A 25473-nucleotide genomic window follows, 5' to 3' on the forward strand; every position below is an offset into this window, starting at 1 on the left:
GATTTGAATTACAATGTCAGGAAATAAATGTGTATATGCTAAATGTATTCGTTCCCATATAAAGACACTGAAAGATGTGAAAAGTGGAAATTAAGAACAGGTGAGCTAAAACGCCCGACAACGATATATTTTCTTTCCTTTTATTGGAACCGCGGGAGTTTTTTTGGTATTCCGTATTGGCATTGAATAAGTCCTATGATTACTTATTCAATGGTATTGGCCATTTTTAAAAAATTAAGTTTTATTCGTCTAAATAAAATGTTCCACCCTTATAAAAAATTAATTGTTTCAAAAATTATTGTACTCGGCCAACTTCACGCAGTGGCGAACTTTTTCATAAACGATTTTTATATAAGAAATATTCGCCGCTCTACGTGAGTTGATATCGCGTGTAGTTTTGAAATAACTCATTTTCTCTCACGGTAAGTATACAAAATGTTATTTTAACGGTTCTAACGGCTTAATTTCTGCATGATAAACTTCATTTATGAAAAAGTCCGTGATTCTCTGAAGTTGGCGGGATACTATAATTTCTGAAATAACTACAAAATTCAAGACTTAATGTGTCTATAGGAAACCCAGAACTGTTGAACTTTGAACCAGGGGAATTAAAATCGAAATTTTTGTGTGAAGAACATTTTTCAAGAAATAGCTTTGTCAATGAATCGAAACACCGATTGATACATAATGCAGGTCCACAGAAATTTTATTGTGCAATTTGCAATTTTATTGTTTTTGCACAAGAAAACTGTGGAAATCTAGAGAAATTCGGATGGAAGCAGATAGGAAGAAACGTATGAAAAGACCCGGCAAATTAACAATTTTACGCCATGAATGAAATAAAAATGCATAAATTTCTTTCACTTGTTTTATTTACCGACTGCACATCACTCGACTTGCAAACACCGACATATGATACCTATTGAGATAACGCGCCGAAGAAATAAGTTGACCTTCAAAATAATAATATACAATTAGGTTCTATGTTGCATTGGGCAACTTTAGTTGTGGTATCTAAAAGAATAATTGTATCGCGGCGACACCTGTTACTTATATCAATAATAAATTTTACTGACGACGTTATTATGTTTGAAGTAGCTGTCTATGGGGGGAGTATTAGTCAATGGTACTACGAAGCCATATCTGAATTTGGCAGAATACTCGTGAGTAATGCTGAGCAGCGGCCACTCAAGTTAGTGGTAATAAGTCGGCCCTGATTTTTGCTTTTGCAGCGATTTTTTTAAATTGGTAAAACCTATATGAATTAACGGCAACTTTCAAATTTTCTTCTCACTGTATACCATCAGAAAATGGGGTTCACCAGCTTCTTTTACTTCTGATAAGGTTGAAATGTTGGTCATGGAAGGTTCTCACTATAGCCAATTGCATTTTGTTTTGCAAGAGTTTGAAAAATGGTAATTTTTGTTTCTGAAACATACAATATGTGATATCACTATTGCAAAAATGTTCTTTTTAGTTTTGTCTTTGTCTGACTTTATCTTTATATTTTTGGGTGTTATAGGCAAGAGAACAAGGACGTCAACATCGACGCCGACTACACGCATGTTCGTCCATTGTTAAACATTTCTATTGCGTCATACTTTCATTAGACAAACCGATACAACAAAATATGGAATGATCCTCAGGATTACCATCACCTTTTTAACGACCATTTATTTTTATCTTGGAGATACATATAGTCAACAAAAATGCATCAATTCATGTCTTGGGCATTGAGATAATGCTGTTAGTGTTTTTCCAAACGATCTTTGTGCATAAATAACGATTTTGAAAACTTGGATGGAGATACATATGGTCCCCAAAAAATGCATTAAATTCATGTCTTGGCCATTGAGATAATGTTCTTGGCCTTTTTCACAACGATTCCGGTACAAGAATAACAACTTTGATATGTTTTGAGCAGAACACGTCATAAACAGTAGAATTTTTTGTTGTTCTTATTTCGCTGGTGCCTTTAAACACTGAAAGTGGATACGGAGCAAGTTCATACTTGAAGAATTCCGCGAGATCATCCTATTGGTTCTGCGTATACGATAAAAATCCGATCCGGGAAAACTTTACTGTGTGAACGAGCCGTTACGGCAGGTGGGCCAGCGGCGCGAGGGTTTTAAAACCTTCATTTTGGGCTGAGCACACTATGTAACGCTATAGGGACTCGTCGAATTCTTAAACAGAATATATTTACGTATAAGTATACAAAGTTACAAAGACTTCGCAATTTTCTTGGATATATGACGAATTTGGATACAATTTGACTGTACTAAAAACAGATAATTTTGCAGGGTTGTTGCTAATTTTATGATTTTTCTTTTTCCCAAAAGTTACCTGGCTTGCCTAGCTTAATTGAAATCAAGCATGTTAAGCTTTTTTAGTAGTGATTCTAATTCAAATGATGATGGTAACATGATTATTTGCTAATAAACGCTGGTTATAGTATCGTTTGTATAAAAGCTTCCATTTACCGATACAATCAGAACTTACATGCGTGATCAACTCAGAGACATGGAGAGCCATGTCTCTGGATCAACTGTTCTTTTCGCGCGCTTTAGTTTCAAACTAGTGAATCAACCCGGGTGGTGTGGGAAGAAGAACACCATAAACAAGTACCTGTAGTGTACTTAATCCCCAGGGTCTACGCCAACTTCACACTACAACAACAGGGAAATAAAATCAACCTGACAACGTTTGAAAATAGCCACCCGAATGGCTATTCCTTCCATAAATTAAACAGATCTCGTTTAATTTTAAAATCGAAAAGCACTGAATGGCTATTCCCTCAATTGTGGGTGCTTTTTATACTATTTTACTCACAACTGATCAGTTAAAATAATGTCTGTTGTTGTTGCTATTACTTGGTTTCTGTAATTACAAATTAAAATAATGGAATATTTGAATGGCATTTGACACATGCTGGCCGAGAAAGTACTTTCTAGGTTAAGGTCAGTAAATAGTTGCTTCGCGAAATTCGTTTCCAATATATTATTCGGAAAAGGAAAAATTCCAGATAAAGAGATAATGAGAGGAAATTTTCAAGGGTGGGTTGTGGGCCGTATGAAAATTGTTTCCCCATTCACCCCTCGACATTTTTTTCGCTATTTCTTTACATTATTTTACATTTTGAGTATATTTCCACTCACCACTTTAAAAATGCTAACGATTAAAATGATCAAAATACATTTTTACAGTTATTATGTACCTAATATTGGGAAAAATCTGTGATCTATTTTAATTACTAATTGAACAATTCCTATGGTTTAGATTAGACGAACCACCTCGAAGTCTTTAAACTAAAAAGGGGGTCGTGTGGCACCTTATTTGAAAGGTATTTTAATTCGCCCTTTGGCAATTTACAGTTTTTTTGTGATATGTTGAAATCGTAACTGAGAAAATTAATTTTCCAGATGTAACATTGTGATGGTGTCTCCATCACAAAGCTCTACGTAGAATACAGCGACTTATTATCTCTAGTACATTCATTTATGGGTAGAATTGAAGAAAGGGGAAAGCGTTGGTTAGTGAGATAAATCGGAAAACTAATCGCTGAAAATTAAGCTCGTTTATAATGCTTTCTGACTTTGTAGAAATTAGTCTTCAATCCCATTATTATTATTGCAAACCAGTCGAAAAACTAAGTTACCTGGGTTCATGTTTGTTAATAGTTACGCAATATATCACTTAAAAAGAGAACGTTTCAGGAACGTGACGACCAGGCCCCGGGCTATGTTTTTAGCGCTCTGGGCTACATTCAGCTCGGCTCCCCCGTAACTAATGTTTATAACAGTTAAATTGCGTACTTAGTGACTTAGTGTTAATTTTGGAACAAAATGAAATGAAGAACCACAGACGAGAGGAATGTCCCACTGCCAGAAATAAGCAGCTTTTTATTGCAAGCCGTGAATGATCTAAATTGCAAATAATTAAAAAAATTGAATTTATTGCATCTTGCTGCCCCCCTGAAAGTGGCGCCCTGGGCTATAGCCCAGTTAGCCCATTTATAACCCGGGGCTTGTTGACGACATTCCAAAGGTATAATAATAAAAACAAGTCATTTGAAGTGCCTCTAAACATTAGAATTTGAGTCCGAGAAACAGCTAATCCTATTCAGGTGATAACAAAATGTGCATCATGATCTTTAGGTGTAACAAAAAATAAATGACGCGATAATTCTATGTAAATAAGAAACCCTTCAGAAGCTATAATTAAATATTATTCTCCTAATTTATATACCTCACATATTAATAGTATTCTTATCTGACCTACTGTTTCATGTGCTTAATAACAGCGAAAAATTCAAGTAGTCAGCACCAGATCACCTTTTAACCTAAAAGCTTTTGGCAGCGAATGATAAAGTAATATATGTTAGAATATCCATCCACTAACCCTTCTGGCAGGTACACTCACATACAAAAATCGTTTTATTATAATAACCGTATTTGTAAACTTATACATTTTTTATGTAAAACTACCACTAGTATGTAAAGTCGTTAAATCTAATGTTAAAATTACTGTTGTCGTTACAGTTGCCGAATTCGTTTAAATTGCCGGTACCGTAGCTGTATCCCGTCTGATATTGATTCGTTAGGCAATATCCGGACGTCGAGCTGGAGACGTTGGTGTTTATCGGCAACTTCGATTTTTCTTGGTCGATGCCTTTTTCCAATTTCTGCCTTTTGCACTTGTAGCGTCGGTTTTGGAACCAAATTTTGACCTGTGTCGATGTCAGTTTCAATCCTTGAGCCATTTGTTCACGTTCCGGTGCGGAAAGGTACTTTTGCTGCTTAAAACGGCGTTCCAGTTCGTATACCTGAGCTTGACTGAAAAGTACACGCGGTTTTCGCTTTGTCCGCTGACGGTGCGATTTGCGGAGTTCTGTTTTTGAACTTGTTACTTGCTGGTGTTCTGAAATAAGAAACGAACGTTATTGATTCGGCAAAATTGAAATTGTAGCTTTTTGACGTGAAAAAATATTCACTTTTTCATACTTCACTTACGCAAAGAAGTAGGTACTTGAGGTTTTATTATGAATAATAAATTTTTTGCGCATCTACATAAAGTATAGGTGGTCCAAATGACCGTACTTCAAGGAAAAATGCAATTATCGGAGATTTTCAGATACAGTGAAAAAGACGAAATGAAAAGAAATTATGCGTGAGTTAACCGGCAGAAGATGAGTACTCCTGGGGGTCGAGAAACGCCAACAGACGGGGACCGAAGTAGGGGAGAAGATGGCAACCTCTGAAACCCAAGGCTCATAACAACCAACAGGAGGCCACATGGGATAGCAGGAAGTTAAACGTGGAAAAGTTCCCGGAAAAGAAAACACGCTTATTACGTACGCCGTCTGAGCTGGAGCAACTGCTTACAAAATGAGCAGACGGGTTAGGAAAGGAGTCACATATTGGTGATGAAAATATGTGTGGAGGCCTGGAGGTGGGCTATTAGAGCAACGAGGAAAGGCAAAGACGACCAAGTTTTAGAAGAGGAGCATCGTGATAGGAAAAGGGTGTATAAAACGATGATAGAAGTAAAGAAAAGGCGTGGTTGGAAGAATCTATGCCAGGAATTGGACGGAGACGAGTGGGGTCAAGCGTATTAGATAGCAGGGAAGCTTGGGGGTAAGGAGAGAGTGGTCGGTAAAGATGAAAAGATAATTGAAAAACTTAAGGCGCTTTTCCCGTGAGTACGAAAGAAAGATAAGGAAAGACCAAGTCTCAAAGGCAGACTGTACACAACCAAGAAATTATCCAGACTGCAAAAAAAATGCAAAAATGAAAAACGTCGGGCCCAGATGGTTTCTCGCTGAATTAGCAGATTTACTAGGTAAGGCCGCCCTGGACGTACTGCGAAATGTTTTAGATAACCTCGTAAATATAGGGGACAGCCCTTAAATATGGAAGAGGGCAATTATAGTCCTCACCTAATACCAAAAAAGGAGTCAAATTCGGTCCCTGCTCAGGTGATCGTCTCACGAACAGAATAGTGCGAGCTAGGTTACGTTCAGAAGCAAAATTTACACTGCGGATTCACTGAGGGGTACCAAAAGGTTCGGTTCTGGGGTCACTTTTATGAAACATGGCTTATTACGTTGTGCTGAAGCAATAAGCAATATTAGAGACGCATGAAGTCGCGAGGAGGACAAAAAGCTGGATGGAAGAAAAGGGCCTAGAATTGGTAGGTGCTAAAACTAACTCTACACTGATGGCCGGAAGGAGGAGGCCTCTCCCTGCCAGCTTACGGGTGAGAACAGTTGAGATCCCGCTAGAAAAGACATACTAGGAGTCAGACTGGATAGAAGCCTGGAATATACGAGACATATAGAAAAGGCAGAGAAAGCAAGTACGAGCCTACAACAATTATTCTATAATTTTGGTGGCTAACAGGAGAGCAAAAGGCGGTTCCTGGCATCGTTAACAACGTGGTACTGCACGGGAGCGAAATATGGTTACAAAATTTAAATGTACTAAAAGCAACCTAGGCAAACTGCAGAGGAAGATAGCGCTGAGTACGGGCATATCGCACAGTATCCAATAAAGTCTGTATTATCCAGCACTATACCCTTAAAATTGTTGGTAGAGGAGAAAAGTATAGACAGAACGAGGAGAGAAACATTAGAAGAATGATAAAGAGAATAGAAAACAAGACAGTCATGGACCAAAACGCTCATTCAAGATGTGATGACGTGAACAAAACGTAGACAAGCGGAGGTATCGTATGAACTCACTCAATTCCTCACAGTCCACGTAGACATCGGGACCTATCTGTACATATCACAAAGCGAGGTAGAGACTGGGAGGGGCACGCGGTGTTAGAGTGCCCACGATGGGATGCGCCTAGATGGCAGCTTACCATGGAGTGGAAGTAACGAACATAGTTCCATTGATGCTACAATGCCCAGACAAATGGAAAGCTCGACTGATGTATTGCTCCATCGTGGTTTTTAAAACGTGTTGTGTAATGAGAAAGGGGTTTAAAGAAATTCTTTTTAACACGTTTTTGTATTTGTCTTTTTAACACGTTTCGCAATCGATAGCCGCACAAGACAAATACAAAAACGTGTTAAAAAGAATTTTTTTGAACCCCTTCCTCAAATAGAAAGCTGTTCAAAATTATATCCAAATGGTTGAAGGAACCAGATAAAGAGAGGACGCGGCAGTTCAAGCGGTGGAGCCGATTTAAAGATAAATATAGCAAAGAGCAACAATAAGGAAGTAAGGTTTTATACCCAGATAAATGCGAGATGTGATGTTGTGTTGTTCTCTTCTAGGAATGTCGAAAAAATGAGTATACAAAGATAACTACTTTATACATAACCTTCGTTTAGGGTTGCACTATCCTAGAGTAGGAATTTCAGAAACATTTTTATTCAGAAGTCCAAAAACCTAAGTAAAACTCAATTTTTATGTTGTGGTTTCTAAAAAATTAAAGAAAGAACGCTGGAACCTTTGGGAGCCGATGAGATTTATATAAGAAAAATGCTTGCTTTGATTCCTTCACTACTTTTTTTGCATGCCTAGTTCTTACTCTCTAGAGTTGCAGAGAATGCGCAGTAGATCATAAAATAAATGCGGTTAAATGATCAGTTTCCTGATGAGTGACCGTCACAGAAATCCCCCTTGCACTATCTCTCTCTCGGCGCGCTACGTGCCTATGGCAGAGACCGCTAGTGCCCGTTCCAGTATAATTATAGTTCAGTGGTGGGGCCAGATAAAGGTCCAAAATGTATCGTTTGACAACCTGAAAGCCTCTGAATTTGCGCTTCTACAATTTCTTTCTTAGGACCCATAACAGGTAAAGTGATGGAATGTGCGGCTTTACATAAATTTTTGGGTTTGCCCTTTATGATTTTGTGAATATATGTCCAAAACACTATTCCCTAAGATAATACACCCATATAATAGGGGGCGCGAAAAAATCCGATCTCGACGAAATTTGGTATCTGGGAGTTTTTCAACATGAATCCAAGACGACTAGTTTTGGCGGGTATACTCGGTATGTATTGAGGAACAAAACTGTCGAACCGTTTTTTTCCATGTATGTGCAAATCTTTCCCACGAAAGTTTATTATACAGTTTCCGATCTAGAATAAGAATATTCAATAAAAGTACCTATAGTATTTCAAAAAATTAAGTTGCTCTACACTTGACCCGTAAGAGACCCTTCATATGAAAAATACTTTATATAAATCATGTTTTGATATTCCCGCTAGTTTCCGCAATAATCGACTGTCTAAAGATAAATAGAACACCATGTATATAAATTAATTAAGTGACACTCAAACATAAGATTATGAAACTGGCAGTCGCAACTCACAAAAGAAATGACCGCTACGCCCCATTTAGTCTCGATTATGCTGATGCCATTAAACTCCAAACCCCTGAAACCGAATTATAGAAGCGTCTAAAAATCGTCCCTTTTGTATTGGTTTCATTAATTACTTTTTAAATTAACCGAGATCATGGGCAAATCACACCTACTTGAAGACTTTCGTAAGATCACCAGGTTAACGCATTTTGTTTCAATTTCATTTGTGAGGATATTCGTACATTTTTAGCACAAGTAATCAATGTGGTTTTTGACAAGGTGGTGAGACAACAAGATACGAAAAGTCGCATACGATTTGCAAATTTCAGTATTAAATTTTTGACACTCGCAGTTCGCATTCGGAAACACGACTTCTAATTCGGCTCATATTCAATAGCACCGATCCTTGAACTCGTAGAAATCGATTGGCGATGTCGCTGTCTCTTTTTTGAGGGGTGTACAAACCATGGACCCTTTCCGAAGATATATGATTTATTATTTCATTATTATATTATTTGATCCACATGCACTTCCATTATTAAAATTGTCAGGTTGGGTCTGGGTCTCTCATACGACCATTTGGTAGCTGCAATGTAGGAAAATACATGGTAGTTCAAATTCGTGGCGATCCAATGGGATCCCTGTAACGGTGAGAGATACAGTGTAAGGTTAAATGGAGGCAGAGTTGCCACTTTTTGTGACAAGAAACTGCATTTCAAATTGTTGAAATAAATGAGATATCACCGAAAAACTTGAAAATGTCTTTTTCATTTTCCCTATCTTAAACGGTCGGAAATGAACGGTTCCCGTTCGCACCTTCTATGGGCACTTTTTTCGGAGAATCTGAATCTGTGATCAGAATTTCCAAAACACGCCATTATAGCCATGGTGATTCAGAAAGATCTAGTTACCCGTGGATATTTTGTTGAGAAATGAATGTAAAACATGATCTTGTAAATTTGTGCGACCCGTCATTATTTTTCTTATTCCGTAAAATACCAATATGGCGCTCATAAGAAATAAGAAAGTGGTATAGCCTGCCTGAAACCGGCCATTTATACCGTTTAAGCTAGGGAAATATAAACGAAATTTGACAATTTCAGTTTTTCGGTGATCCGTCAGTGATTTTCAAAGAGTTTTCAAAATTTTCAAATGCGTTTTTTTTAGTCACAAAAAGGAGCAACTTTGCCCCTATTTAAACAACACTGTACCTCTCACCGTTACAGAGATCCCAATGGCCAAATTCAGCACTAAGCCTCTAAGTCGACATCAAAGTCATCATGGACCAAACATTTATTGTTATATAATCGGCTTGTCACTAATATCACGTGAAATTAAGGATTAAGAATTAAGTAATAATTGGTGAAGGTTGATATTATGAACTTAAAATATTATGGTCTTTGATGACTGTATTGTAGCAACGTACATAGCGGTCAAAAATGAGTGACCGTCGAATCACATTAGGAATTTTTGTTTACATGGGAAACCGTGCTTAACTCGAACTTCTAAAAACAATTCGACAGTCACTCGATACTGTCCAAAAAAGTATAATAATACACATGTAAAAATACGTATTAGGCACATGGTGTTGCCTACTTTGTACTCTGTAAAGCAACAATAGTAAATGAATATAAATATGAATACAGATGACAGCTCCCAAAATGGTACATATAGAACCGTGATGTTTTTTTTGCACGGGTTCTGTTCTGATCATTTAACAGAGAAATCCTTTTATCAATGAATATAAGATAAGACAACATTTAACCAGTTTTGCTTATCTTTAATAAGTTTTTTTACTTGTAAGTGTAAAACACCCCAGAAATATTTAAAAAAGAGTTTGCATGTCTATTTCAGAAGTCGCAAATATCTATTATTTGTTGCGACCTATTTATAAGCAAATTTGTTACAAGGTTTCGTAGCAAAAAATGTTTATCAGGTCACCATGCCAATGTAGCAATTAATGTTGCTCCAAAGTTTTGGTCCTAGAATGGATATTATACTTACTTGGACTTTCCATTCCGGTAAATTCGCTCTCCTTACTTCTATCTTGATATGGTATGCACAAATTACTTAATTGTTGAACGTGAGAAGGGGCTGCGTATGAAGTGTCACAAACGAAATTTTTGTTCGCGTAATTTGGTTCGCACTTAATGTTCGTTTCGGACGGATTATAAAAGTTATAATTGTAATGATCGTAAGTTGGCACCACGTAGTTATTATCCCAATGGGGCTGTTGCGAAAAAGAGTTAAACTCCTCATACTGCCCATACTCATTTTTAATACTGTTTAAACTCGCAAAATTCAAACTAGAACATCCAAAGTCAGTGTCACTCGAAATATTTAAATTTAAAATATCTTTCACCGAAAACGGCGTCGTTAGACAGCTAGAGTTCGTCGTCGTGTCACAATTTTCGAAATTATCACCACTATGAAACGTCGGGTCCATCATTGTTCTTGATAATACGAAATTAAACGCACGCAAAATAATGCACGCACCACCGCACCGCGCGAGAAATCATATGCATTAAATTGTCTTTAAGAGCTAATCAGGATATTATAACAACCAAACGGTTCAAAAATCCCTATAAGTAGCACGAAATTCGTAGGCTCCTAAAGTTTACTTTTAATAGAGCTCGAATTTGTTAATCGATGGTCAGTACCGAAACGTGGGGGCGCATATTAGACCGTAAAACGTTATTATGTAGAGCTTTCGGTGTTGTTTGACGTGCACTAAAAGCACGCCTTTCCTCCAATCAGAGCACTGCTTATGTTAATATTGAGATACGAAATTGATTGTAACTTAATGCTATAATTGATTGATTTCTAATTTGGAGGTTTCGATTAAATTATTTAGGTAAATTGTCCAACTTTGGAATCTTAAAAGAAAAGTTTGACTGTGGATATCAAATTTCCAACGTTCTACTTTGTGTGTTTTGCATTTAGTTTTACAGTAACCATTTGTTTATTTTTGGTGGATTTGAATTTTTTTCAAATGATATTATTACTTATTACACAAATATGCCTTCATTTTCGGCTCGCCCGTACTGGGATTGTGGTGGTCATCTGGTTTATGTAAAATCGAGCGCCTCACACACGCTGGGAACAGAGTCTTGGCGCCACCTTACATGATTTCAGTCCGCCAAGCACGATATTGTGGGTACATGTGCATACAAAGAATGTTTTATTTTCCGTTTGAACCGAGTGTTTTATAATAATTAGAGGGAATTAGGTTAATCTCGAGTACGGTATTAAGCACCTTACTTTTTTGTATGCCTTTCAGAGGGTAATATCAATAGGTACACTCCACCTGTTTGTCGTCATTTTCAATTTTTTTAATGCAAGTCTTATGGACGAAAACATTACGGTCTTCCTTACGTACTGTAAATCTCTTTTCATCGTTCATCTTGATCGCAGCAGTATCACAGTTAAGTGTTACAAAGCTGCTCGTCAGAAAATTGTTCTCTCTTTAATTCAATAAAAAGAATAACCCTCTCAAAAAAATAGGTATCCAAGAGATCAAACCCTTGTGTAGCGTATCTACATATTTAAACATCCAGATCTTCCTACGAAATGTGTTGGAACACAAACACATTTTTCGAAATTGGTTCAAACTGTTTCGTTGGAGAGCTATACGTATCTCTGCCTACACTGAAGATGCACACGTAAAAATGGTAAACAACAGGGACTCCGATATCTGATGCATGCAATTTTGAATATGAACATATAGTATCGTAAGATTACAAATTATTAATTTATTGTGACCACAGGTGAGGTTCTTGAAGTGTCGCGACCTTTGGTCATAAATAAAGCCAAAGAATTAGCTCCTTCCGTATTTAGATCATATTTAGGAATAGGAACACCCTGTATACGTATACGTTAACACAAAACCTTATACCTACGTTCCAAAACTTACATTATATACAAATGCGCTTTTATCCATAAGAGAATTCAGAAAAATTAATCTCGCAAAGGAGAGTATAGTGAGGTATTCGCAAATGCTCATCTTTCATTTTAAAAAACTGCTCTTTTTACTTTCTTCGTCTCAAATATTATGCCGCATTCCGCATCACTATTGCAAACAGAAAAGTCACTGGACTTTTCTTAGTGAAATTAGTTAGTTTACTGTGGTTTTGTCTTTCTAGAGTCGTTGACAAAAATGAATGGCAGGATGAATCGAATCATTTTTTTTAGATAAACCAAGGTCATGAAATGCTTTATTTTGTATCAGCGTATTAAGCAAATCATTGTCAATTGCATGCACAAAACCAAATTCTGAAACTGGCGCTGAATTTGCTTTTATTTCAAGTGCCTATGTATCACATCTCAGCATCCAACAACAATTACCTACTGATACCTTTTTCTTATACCCTGTATCAATCCTAGATGCTGTGAATTTATTATGTGACTCATTCTGTACGGATTATTACGGAACAGTAAATTAATTTTGTCATAACTTACTACTAATCTACTATATTTAGTGACGTGTCAAAATCTATATTATGTTATACAGACAAATGAAGATTCATTGATTTATTTTGGCGATTATCAGTAGAAACACATTTCCACACTTTTCGTAGGAGAAGAACTTTGCTTCATTTTCAGGAATACTTTGTTTTGCGAGAGAACACCGTCCCTTTCTCTCACTAATGTTATTCCTATGAACTCGAGAATAGCCGTCCTGACCAGAATTCAGAAATAAAACACCTTTGGATAGACAACGTCATAAAGTAAAACTAACCCTGCCCAAACTGTGTAAGGACGCATCTTGCACCATTTTAAATTTCCGCTAAAGAAGATTGCATTAGAATTTCTGTAGCTAGAGCCACTTTGAGTTCAGCTAGCGCTATCATATTTAGCAAAAAACCCTTGACTTTCGAAAGGTGCTATGGTAAAATAGAACCACAATCACTTCCAAAAGCAAGCGCTATGTTCGTCAGACCTAGTACTACAGATATTCTGCATAAATAGCTCAAGATTGCGCCAAAATTGGAAGAGCTAGCGCCACCAACAAGTAGTGTACGAGCAATCTTTCCTATCTCTTCTGATCTAGTATCACTGAAATTATGTTTTGTTTATTTATTCATTTTTCTTATCCTTCTCTCGTTCTGGGCCCTCACCAGGCTTGTGCACAATTACAGATTGACCCGTATAAAGCTTTTTAGAGGTGCCCCTTAAGTTGTTCTACACCACTCCTGTATTTACCTTACGAATTAGGGAAACTGCAGGAAAATCTAATTCGGAGTAGCCGGCTGAATGCTCGAAACTGATCTCGGGAAATTCTTACCTCAGCCCGGGTTCGAACACCCGACCTCCGGCGATGTAGCCCAACGCTCTAGGAATGTTGGGAAAAGTTTTAGACATTAAAGTTATGCAGTGCGTTTGAAATAAGAGAGTTACCTCAATATCTCTTTTATTTGGCGAAACATTTTTAGTCTAGTTCCAGTTTTTAAAGTCGCCGCCAGGAGGAGATGACCTTCAGGAGTTTTTAAAATCGTCTTATTGGATTTTACATGGAGTTGAGTTAGTATCGGCTGCTAGAGAAAGTTGATCTCAGTGGAGGGAGGAGATGCAAGCTTTGTAATTTGGGTGCTAGATCAGTAGGACGCAAAACGCCAAAATTCATTAGAAAAAACTAACGCGCTAAGCCAGCGGGGAAAAAAACGTCATCATCCACACACTATTTGGATGGTACTGGATGTTAGCAATGTAGCGCTGCTGGCTCGATAAAGTTGTGGCTTATTTTCGGAAGCAATAAGATTACACTACCCTTAAAATGGTACTTCGCGAAAATAAATGCCTTTTTTTACAAAATCTATAATAATCCAGATTGTATTTTTACCAGGAAAGTTGTGGGGTAGTTTTGATTTATTTGATTCTATAGGTTTTTTGGGGTGCTGAATCCGAATCTGAGGTTTGCTAACAAACTTGACGCAACATTGAAAAAAATACAAAAAAAGTTGAAAAAGAGATTTTTTTGCCAGTTTATTTCTATATATTTCTACTGTCTCCACAAAACATAGTTTTTTCGCACTTTCGCACTATTATTTGAATTTTATATGTAAGGGTGATTTTTTCTCATTTATATAACGTTCAAGGTGTTCCAGGTGTAGTCCAGAATTGTATCAAAAGTTAATTTCTAACGAACAACACTATATCATATTATTATATTATTTATAATATATAATACTTATACTGTGCCATCTAAAACTATTCCCACTCTCTTCCGAACCAGATAAAGAAATCACAAAACCCTACCAAGGCAAGGTTCCATAAGTGGACCTCTTTTATTTTTAATTTATGTAAATGACATCTACATGTCAGACCGGAATAGTATCTTCACGCTGTATGCCGATGATACAACCATCACAGTTACATCCACTGATCCTACTAAAAGTGAGGAACAAATTAATAATTCACTAACCGCGGTAAAAATGTGGACTACTGCCAATCGATTGGTAATAAACGATAGTAAGACACAAAAAATTCAATTTTCCTTAAGAAATATTGGTAGAAAAGACATAGCCTCCATTAATTTTCTAGGGGTGCAGATCGATGCCAGGCTTTCCTGGAGACAGCACGAAAATAAAGTTTGTGCAAAATTGGCATCTGTTGCGTATATGCTAAAACATTTGTCAAATTCAGTTTCTGTGAAGGTTCTAAAGTGCGTTTATTATAGCTTTGCACATTCTATCATTCGTTACGCCATCATTGCCTGGGGTCATTCTACAGCAATGAAAAGAACGTTTGCCATGCAAAGGCGCTGTGTGCGGAATATTGTAAATGCTGGCTACAGGGAGGACTGTCGCAATATCTTTAAATCGTTGCAAATTCTAACAGCTCCATCACAATACATTTTTGACTCAGTTTTGTCCGTTCATAGAAATAAATCAAATTATATAACGCATAAAAATGTTCATTCTTACAATACTCGGAACAAAAATCAAATATATAATGATAGATTACGATTAAAAACGTCGCAAGCGGCACATAATTATTGGGGCCCTGTGTTGTATAACCGTTTACCTTCTTGTTTCCAATCTCTAAATGAACAACTCTTTTCCAAGAAACTTAAAACTTTTTTACGCGAAAATCCAATATATAACATCCAAGAGTTTTTAGATAACGACCTCAAGACTTTAACGCCTTAAGTTTTTTTTTGTTGTTTGTATTTTTTTTTTTGTTTAATTGTTTTATTTCTAAATGATTTTTCATGTTATTTAATATTGTTCTATATGTCTCATGTATTTTATGTTTATGTGTTATACGATTTCGACGGACGAGTGTAAGCATTTTTTAAATGTATTAACACAATAAATTACTTACTTACTTACTTACTTACTTACTACCTTAGCATGTTTGGATAATTATTGTTGAATTTGGGAAATTGGCGCTGTGGTCATTATTAATTCAAAAATTCCAATGGCAAAAGGGGGTATATTAATTTCCTATTCAACGGCATTATCTCTCTTGCTCCGGTGTTCTGAAGAATCACGTACTCCTCGGAGTGGGGTAACCCCAGCTTAAATTTGTCTGTTAATAATACTGAACCCGATTTATTTCTTTTCTGTTTACATGTTAATAAGCGACAAAAAGCGAGTTCATGATTTTGGACTGTCCGTTCGTCCATCTGTGTAACTTTGTGCACTTGTGTATGTATGTGTATGCGAGGAGGGCCTCGAGACTGCACGGAGACGTAAAGGGCCTTGGCTCATCTGTGAAGGAGTGGGAGAGTTTTATACCAGACGGAACAGTTATAAAATCTTTTGAGGAGACCGGTAGACAATGAAAAGTATGGATTTATATTTCCACAGAATAATAATAAAATAATAATAAAAGATGAGTATTTGCGGATACAGCCGAAATACGCCAATTTTCAACTGGCGCTTGAGCCCGAACGGTTCATCGTGGAATTTGTAGGAAATTTTATGTACTTTCATTTTGAATAGGAAGGTTATTTTCGAAAAGTTGATAGTTTTCAAATTGTAAGCACAAAACTGCCAAAAAATATCTTTTATTTGTTACTCAGTTGTAAACGTTGATTAACAGGACAAAACGCAAACGGGTAAACGTCATGTTTAAACGCTACTGACTTGTAAAACTGACAGCTGACCTGTAAAAATTTTACAAATTAGTAATCTAGTAATTTCATTGGCCAGAATTAATGTAAAGTCTCTGTTACATGGATAACATGATATTTTAGACATTTCTTCGAGATCAATTTAAGAACTAATTATTTACGTTTACAAATGAGTAACAAATAAAATATTGTACATTATACGCCAGGTAATAGTTTTTACGAGCTCTAGGAGATGACACGCTCGCCTAACGGCTCGCCAGTCAACTTCTCCTATCGCCAGTAAAAACTCACTTACCTGGCTAATAATGTAAAATACTATTTAAACTTTTTTTGTATTTTTTTAATGTGTCGTCCTGAATTGATGTTAGCAAACCCCAGATTCGGATTCAGGGCCCCAAAAAACATACAGGGTGATTCCTATAGTACCTGCCACCGTTTGGGAGCGTATAGGGGGTGCCTAGGGGAGTATTTTGATATAGGACACTTGGGGTCGGAAATCCAAAATAAGGGCGCCAGAACCAAATTTATCTTCTGGAATTTCACGCCTGTATGTAGGCAACCCAACCGGCCGGCGGTGCACACGGAGCGATCTCAGGCGGCGATGTGTGGCTGACACTTGATCAGAATTTTGTTTAAACCCACGAAATCCCGTCTGCAACGACGCGTATCAAGTGAATAATGGCACGTTTTACTAACACGGAATACGCGGACATGCACTTCATGTACGGATTGGCAAATGGTAACGCACGAGCTGCACGACGAGCGTACGCTGAGCGGTATCCAAACCGTCAGTTCCCCTGCAGACAGGTCTTTCAAGAAGTTCACTTCCGACTGTGCGAGACAGGGCAATTGCAGGTAAGCTGACGGAGGCTTAACTTTACACACAGATTCGTGATGCACATCGATACTTGGGTCATTTAAGCACCCATTTCAAGTGTCAGCCACACATCGCCGCCTGAGATCGCTCCGTGTGCACCGCCGGCCGGTTGGGTTGCCTACCTACAGGCGCGAAATTCCAGAAGGTAAATGTGGCTCTGGCACCCTTATTTTAGATTTCCGACCCCAAGTGTCCTATATCAAAATACTCCCCTACGCACCACCTACACGCTCCCAGACGGTGGCAGGTACTATAGGAATCACCCTGTATAGAATCAAAGATATCAAAACTACCCCACAACTTTCCCGCTAGAAGTTTGAGCACAAATGGCCTGTATTATAATAGGACTAGTTAAACTCAAAGTGGCACTAGCTGTCACTCGATAATCAGAACACAAAACGCCAACATTTTACTAGGGGGTAAATACAGCAATGCTTGATTTTTAATCGGATCTTTTATTTTTGCAGGAAAGTTTTGTTGCAACGGAAAAAACGAGAGATCAAAAGCGGGATATCTTATGCTTGTGATCGAGAGTTTCTTGGTTCTTCCAGGAGGCAACAAAATTTGAGTAAATTAAAAATAAAATTATCCTTGGTCGGCTATTTTTCACGAATATGTGTGTTTAGACTAGCTCCATAAATTGTTTCATTATTTCACTTGGAACATTTACGCCGTCAACAATGGGGAGTAATAACTTAATAAGTGAATTTGTGAAGAAGTGTGATCATGGAACAGCGTAAGGAGGAAAAACTATATTTTTTGAATTATTTAAATAATTTAGGAATGTAGTGCAACATACGTCTAGATAAAAGATAGAAGTGGGTGCTCTCACTTATGATTGCGATAACCATTGATGATAAAAAATTGTATTTTAATGGTGCAACGTAAACGCAAAATTCTAAATGAGCAGTTTGTATTTATAATTAAATTAAGTAGAACCGTATGAAAAAATTTTGTCAAAAAGGGGTAAATTTACTGTACAATCAACGATCTACTTAATCAACGGATCCGCAATTTTCTAGAAGGGAAACCAATCAATGGCAAAATAATGGTGCAATGTAAAAGTTGTTCAGAATAGTTCAATTGGGTCTGCATCAACTTATCATATGATGACATCGGTTCTTCCATTGTCAAGGAATGATACAATAAGTCATTCGACAAGCTATTCAACTTTTAAACCTGCTTTTAATTGACTGCCTTCAGGGAGTCAATGTTCATGTAACTTATTGTGTGCCACTTCCATCAAAATTACTTCCATTCTAGAGCACGCAGGCCTCTCTTACCATGATGGCACGCGGAGAGACTCTTGCACCCTGGTCAAAAGGCCAACGTCTCCTCTGGGATGTCACCTGCGTGGAAACATTCGCGCAACCATACCTGGACCTCACTTCTTCGGTGTCCGCCGGGGCCGCAAACGACGAGAAGTACAAATACCGCAAGGAAAAAATTTCATCTTGTGTTTGTCATACTTAATACGACACAACTTTATAAACACAAAAATGTGAGAATGCCCATCAAGGATTCCGAAGAGTTTTCCAAAGTATAAAAATAGGAATTGTAAATGAATGTATCACTTTCATCATGAAGGCACTGCATAATTCTTTCATGTTGAGAACTATCGATGCGAGAATGGAGGTACCTGTCTTTTATTGCGAAAACCGTTGATTTACTAGTTGCTTGTGTACCAAAGGTGGTAGCGATTTTCTAAAGTGCCAGTGCAAAAATCACCGACGAGTGCTGAGAAAAAAGGGGTTGAATATTTTATTTACTCTTACTTGTCAGCCTACGATGGCATTTCATAAACAAATTAAAATTAATTCCCAATTAAAATAACTTCTACTAAAAGTTATTAGATGTCCGTATATACACAAAAAAGTTCGTTTTATAAAGCTCCTTCCCGATCGTTTACACACTTGACAGAGGTGTAGATGGATTTCAAACGTCGTTGTTAAATTAATAAATCGTTGTTTATTGCTTAAATTCGAAACCGTTCTGTAGAAGCAAATCCCATGGGAATTTTCAGGGAGACTAATATGAAAAATTTCTGGCAATAAATAACCCTTAAGCATCTACCTCTTAGTAAATAACGGTGTTTACATAATCTGGAATTGCTTGAAAAGGTGAAAGCTCGGGTGAAAGTTTAAGCAATTCGTGCCACAAATATTGCACTGGTAGCTGTACGACTCTGTGATTTCTTCATAGTTCTTCAAAATTAATGTTTATTTTCATACGATATATCTTTCATCGTTATACATCAATCGGAAGCGTTTATTGAACTTAACCGTGGCGTTATACGCAGTTTAGATTCGAGTCACCCTTCGATGGCCGACAGTAGGTGCTTTCTCATTTAATAAACGAATTTGTTCGAGATAAAAGTTGATCCATTAATTTAGAATACCAAGAAGCTCGATGCTGTCTGGTGTATGTTACAAGAAAAATAAATATAGCCGTGAATCTTCTTTAGATATCGCACGCATTTCACTACTGAAACACAGCGATATTGTATTAGGTAATCCTTCAATTTATATGGCGCCTCCGTACAAATGTCACAGATCCTCCAGTGTCCTAACGCATTCCCATATTTTAATTTTTTTTAACGTAAAAGTGTCATAATTTGGCAGATAATTGTTGAGGTGCCGTGTTGACTAGACTTTCTACAACACGAGATAACAAATTGCCCACTTTTCGGTTTCATGTCAGTTAACAGGCTATTTAATGCGACAAACAGACGAATGCGTATGGGGTTCGATTTGCATAAAGGGCATTCTGTTTTCACTTTCTCGAATGCCGTAACGGCACTGTAAAAAATCATTCGACTTTAGGTCGACTCAAGTAACACTTCGGTTTCACCCTTTGCTTTAATGATTCTACAATAATGTGTTATTCTATGCAATTTGAACCTGCTTTGCTTATTCGTTTTAATTCACAAATTTGTAACTGAATCGGATAAAAAATACAGACATAGATAAACGGATATTGTCCAATGTCTTGAATGGCATAGCGTGTTAAAGGTAAAGGATTCGTCACAAAACACTGCAGACCTTTTAATGGTGCTCAATTTTTTCATATTTGTATACTAAAAAAGATGTAAAGTGCTCGAAATGAGCATCAATTACATTATTAAAAAGCTCTATTTTATAATAATGTTCCTCTAGCTTCTCGCTTCCCTACCGGAAGTCACTTTCTTCGAGATGCCCAAAGTAATCATTTACAACATTGTCGCTCAAATTCATTCGATCGATGTATCCCTTTTTAGGCAGCTTGAATGCGCTTTTTCTTTGACCAAAAGATATCACCAACAGTTTACTTTTTTCCAAAACTAAGCTCGGCAATAAGTACCTATTGCGGCCCGAAAAACCGATTCCATCACTTTTCCAACAAAGTCACTTATTAAAGACACTGCAAAATTGAATCTAAAGATACTCTCCTTAATTTCTGTAGTTCTCCCAAATTCTTCTAAATCCCAAGTTTTACTCGGGTGCCCTCTCAAGTTGCTCTCATATTTTCCCGTAGTTTCTGCTTTTAATCCAAATATTAGGTTCTCATCACGTTATTTTGAATTATTTTGATCCTCCCCTTCGGTTTCTCTTCAAGTTCCCTGAAGGTCAGTTAGAATTTTTCGTAAGTCTCTCATATATATATAATATATATAATAAGTCATCATCAAATTATTTTCATCTTTACTTCTCAGTTACTGCATCCCAAGCTTCTTGTAAGTTCTGTTAAAATCTTCCTTAAGTTTATCTAAGGTTATTTTCAAATTCTACCCTTCTCACATTCAACGGCCCTTAAACTCCCTGCAATTTCAAATCAAGCTTCTCTTGAATCGTTATTACTTAAACTTTTTCAAGTTCTTGTAAGTTCTTCTCCTCAAGTGCTTGTCTAGTTCACAAATTCATGTTCCCACAAGTTTGGCCATGCCCTCCAAAAGTTGTCTTGCAGTTCCTCTTCAATTTGTCTCAAGTTCTTCCCAAATTATCGTCATACCACCGTTAAGCTTCTGTAGATTTGCTCTTAAGCGTCGTGCGTTCTTCGTTAATATGATAATGAATTGTATAAACCCTCCATAAGTTTTTAGTGCGCTGTAGTGAATTTCGGTGATTTTTTTCTTTTAATTTATGTAATAAACTTAAAAACAATAAGATTTTTGGGTAAATAATGAAGTAACCTTTCAAACAAGCTCATACGTGCCATTTACAAAATTTTCGACGACATTACGCTTATTAAATATTTGTTATATTTATTTTAAAAAATTGCTACATAATTGTTGGACATAATCGACTGCTTCGGGAGTTATTCGTATCCTGGATTTAATCAGAGATTGTAAAATGAGATTGGAAGATTTGTTTCATACTTTTCTTAAATTAAACCCCCAAGCACCCGGAGATTATGTCAATATCAATATATATCAATGCTTTAGATTAGAGATTTATATCAGAAATTATTGAAACCCATTTCTTGAGCTGGGACCTATTTGAATCAACACTTAAAGGTCCGTTCAGAGTAGGAGCGTCGAGCGCAGCGTCGCGTCCGTTAAAAAACAATCTAACGTATTTAAATATACACGAGCAGAGTAGAAGCGCAAACGAGGCGGCGCGTCTAGCGTTGTAAACAGCGTTCGTCAAGCGTCAGCGTCCGAAACCATTCGGATTGTTTTTGCAGCGTTTTTAAGGAGTTTAGTTATTTAAGATGACTTCAGAGAGTGACACAACCGAGGTGTTAATAGCCGAAATACAGGCAAGACCGGCATTATGGAATACGAAACTGCAATCGTATAAGAATAGAAATTTAAATCTACCAAGTTTGCACGAGTCCAGTCAGGTCTATGAAAATATTTGTGACCTAGAAGGGGATAAAGACGATGAAACAGACACACAATCAGACATGGACACTACATATGTCAACTCTCCACCATCTGTGTCAGTATCACGAGAAGAGAGACCATTATCATCAGCATCCGCTTCATCTTCAATTTCCCAGCACAGAAAAGGAAAAACTAGAAAAAGAATAGGTGACGTAAGAGAGGGAAAGTTTTTAGAAATTGAAAATAAAAAATTAAACCTACTAACACAGCATTTGAAAAATGACGCAGAGGAGGCAGACTGTGAAGAATTGTTGTTTTTTAAGAGTTTGATACCGTACATGAAAAACTTTAATCAAATACAGAGGTTAAAGCTAAGGAGTAAAATTCAAACCGTTATCTCAGATGAACTGGAATCCGCAGAAAATAACAAATCAAAAATGACTCGAGCAACAACTGCCCAAAACAATAATTTACAAATATCAATGTTACCTTCGCTAAGTCCGACCCTCCATCACTTGTTACCTTCAAAAAAACCTAGCCATCATCATCTGATATCGCCACAAAACTCTAGCCTCCATCACTTGTTACCTCCTGAAAACCCTAACCATAATCACCTGTTATCGCCAAAGAACTCTAGCCTTTATCACCTGTTACCTCCTGAAAACCCTAGCCATCACTTGTTATCATTACAAAACCCTAGCCCTCATCACTCTACTGTGTCCAGAAATCCTTCGACATCAAGCACGCCCTTTTCCGAGTCCAATACCCTTTCCAGTACAACGCTCTTTCCAGGACATGGACAAGACCCTTACCAGTAACGAGGTTGTTACAATTATAATATAGGTATACTTTGTATTGTTCCGTGTATTAAAAAAAAACTATAAATATTTTTTTCTATTTCGATGTGGAAACAATACCGAAACCGTACTTGATTGGCCCAGTTTGCGTGCGTTTCTAGACAGAAATGATGCCGAAAGAAATAGAAACGCATTATTTTTTTTATTTTGTTGGATTGGTACCCCTCGCTTTTTTGCTGTCAACGGTATCCGTCAAATCAAAACTAAACATAACCTGTAAAGTGTAAATAACGTACGAGGAACTTGACCGATTGTATTAATTCCGATTAATTTTGACTATATACTCCAAAGGGTAGAACTTTTTTTATTTTTACTTAGCGTAGTAAATATGCCAACAGTACATTCTTGCTTACTTTTTGAACTCCCCTTCTCGGCCAGCCAGTTTTCAAAAATTTTGTACTCCTCGTACTTTACTTTCGATTTTACAGGTAGTAAATTTAACGTCGCTTCATTGGCAATCTCTTGGATCTCTGGTGGGGTACAAGAGACGTGTTTGTCATCCGTATTCATCATAATTCATAACTGCCGCAAAATGGAATTATGACCAAATAATTAAAAGTTTGAAGTTTGAAAATACAGGAATCAGGTTAGCCAACGTGAAAATAAATGAATTGTGTCTATTACCAACATACACTGAATGATAGTTTAAAATTACCTAACAACGCCTAAAGGCAATATTTATAATTTGTATAATTTATTATTTAAAAGTCGAAATAGAAAAAATAGTATAAAGCACACGTGTCATTTGTCTACTTGTCGCACTCGGCTTTTGCCGCATTCGCCGCTACGCGGCTTATGCGGCAAACTACCTCGTGCGACAATCTTCGTCAAATGACACTTGTACTTTAATATACTATTTCTTACCTTATAGTAATAACAACTCGTTCAACAGGTGAAATAAATCTCTTTTTCACAAAATTTGTTACAGTTTTTTCCAGACGATGGCTAACCTTTCCCAACAGATAGTCAAAGGTTCTGACGGACATTCTTAGATAATTGAAAAATCTATCAGGATACATCCTTAGCTCGCGATACAAATGATGAAATTCACCGAATACATATCTTCCCCTGTTTATAGGGTGAATACCAACTTTTCTCCTTTTTAATCTAAAATATGGTGTCTCCAGCAAGAACATTAGCGCACACAAACGAACTGCTTTTCTTGGGGCCATATTGTAAACTGAACTGAATTTCAAACTGCTTGGCGCTAGTCCAACGTTCAGTAGATGACGCTATCACTATGAATGTCTTGACGCTACGTACGCTGCGCGACGCTTAACGCAACGCAACGCTTGACGCGACGCTACGCTACGCCCGACGCTCCCACTCTGAACGGAGCTTTTATACTATTAACTATTAAACAGTATTGTTTGGTTGCAAGGTTACATTTTGTGTTATGGTTCAAAATGCATTATGAAAATGCTCACAAATATTAATTAAGTTTTAATACAAATACTATTCCGTTTCAATTTTGGAAGAAACATGCCAAAACGTATGACGTTTAAAGCATCAGCTGATTGATATGGATGACCCTATACTATATTTCCGGCGATTAAAGTTTCTAAGCCATACCAAATTTATGAAAATCCGCGAAAAACACTTTTACGATAATATTATTAATCTATTGAAAGTATGCGACTATGCTATATTTTCGTTTGGCCTTTTTTATTCAAAGAAAAAAGACCCCAAAGCTCTATCCTTTTTAATTCTGATATACAGCCGCATGCCGTTCTTATTTGGCCATCCGGTACCTACAACCTTTTGATTTGAGGATAAAACAGTTCTTGAGTAGGTATACTTTGAATATAGACTAATAATCACCGCTTGAGCTTATGGGGCGGTATTGTAGTAATGTATACAAAATTTTATTACAGTTTTTTTTTTTTTTTTAATTTATTGTTGCGCGCTTCAACTGCTAAGGTTATTAGCGCTTTTAAAATAACTTTACATTATGTTAGATAGTAAGTGTAACAGATGTAAAAAAATTAATGATATTCAATTCTTGTTCCTTTTGATTTCCGAGTGCCTCTGTGATGTTGTTCGGGATATTGTAGGTTCTTCTCTGGTTGTTGTATTTGCCACAGTCTATTATTATATGTTGTACAGTTAATGGTAGATTGCACAAGTCGCAGTTAGGGGGGTTTTGTTTTTGGAGTAGGTGATCGTGTGTCGTCTTGGTGTGTCCTGTCCTTAGTCGATTCAGTTTTGTTCTTACGTGTCGAGGTTGGTTGTTCGTTGGAATCCATCTTTTTGTATCGGTTTTTATGATCCGCAGTTTGTTTGATTCTACTGCCTGCCAGTCATTATTCCATTTATCCATTATTTTGGGTTTGATGGAGTTTTTTACATCGTCCATGGTGCAGCTGTTTGCTATTTCATTTAGAGTTGTAGCTAATTTGGCTTTTTGGTCGGCTTCATCATTTCCTCGAATTTCTTTGTGTGAGGGGATCCATAGCACAGTTAATTTTGTATTAGTGGATTTTATTTTGGTAAATAATGTGTGTATGTCGTTTACGTGAGGGTTGTCACTATAAAT

At 37.0% G+C, this 25473-nt stretch overlaps 1 protein-coding gene across 1 annotated transcript; it reads right to left on the bottom strand.

Moving 5' to 3' along the window:
- Nucleotides 1-4454: 4454 nt before the first annotated feature.
- Nucleotides 4455-10859, bottom strand: LOC116177248 (homeobox protein Nkx-2.5-like). The gene is made up of 2 exons (XM_031496166.1): nucleotides 10327-10859; nucleotides 4455-4920 (listed from the first exon to the last, which is right to left on the bottom strand). Exons 1-2 carry the CDS (start codon nucleotides 10769-10771, stop codon nucleotides 4490-4492), a joined length of 876 nt encoding a protein of 291 aa, XP_031352026.1. The 5' UTR covers nucleotides 10772-10859; the 3' UTR covers nucleotides 4455-4489.
- Nucleotides 10860-25473: the final 14614 nt, after the last annotated feature.

The sequence above is a fragment of the Photinus pyralis genome, unplaced genomic scaffold, assembly GCF_008802855.1.
Source record: "Photinus pyralis isolate 1611_PpyrPB1 unplaced genomic scaffold, Ppyr1.3 Ppyr1.4_LG7, whole genome shotgun sequence".
NCBI classification, from domain to species: Eukaryota; Metazoa; Arthropoda; class Insecta; order Coleoptera; family Lampyridae; genus Photinus; species Photinus pyralis.

Coding starts and splice junctions, on each gene's coding strand:
- LOC116177248 (XM_031496166.1), bottom strand. CDS start 10,771: ATGATGGACCCGACGTTTCATAGTGGTGATAATTTCGAAAATTGTGAC. Junction 4,921..10,326: donor TACCGGAATGGAAAGTCCAA/GTAAGTATAATA, acceptor TTCTTATTTCAG/AACACCAGCAAGTAACAAGT.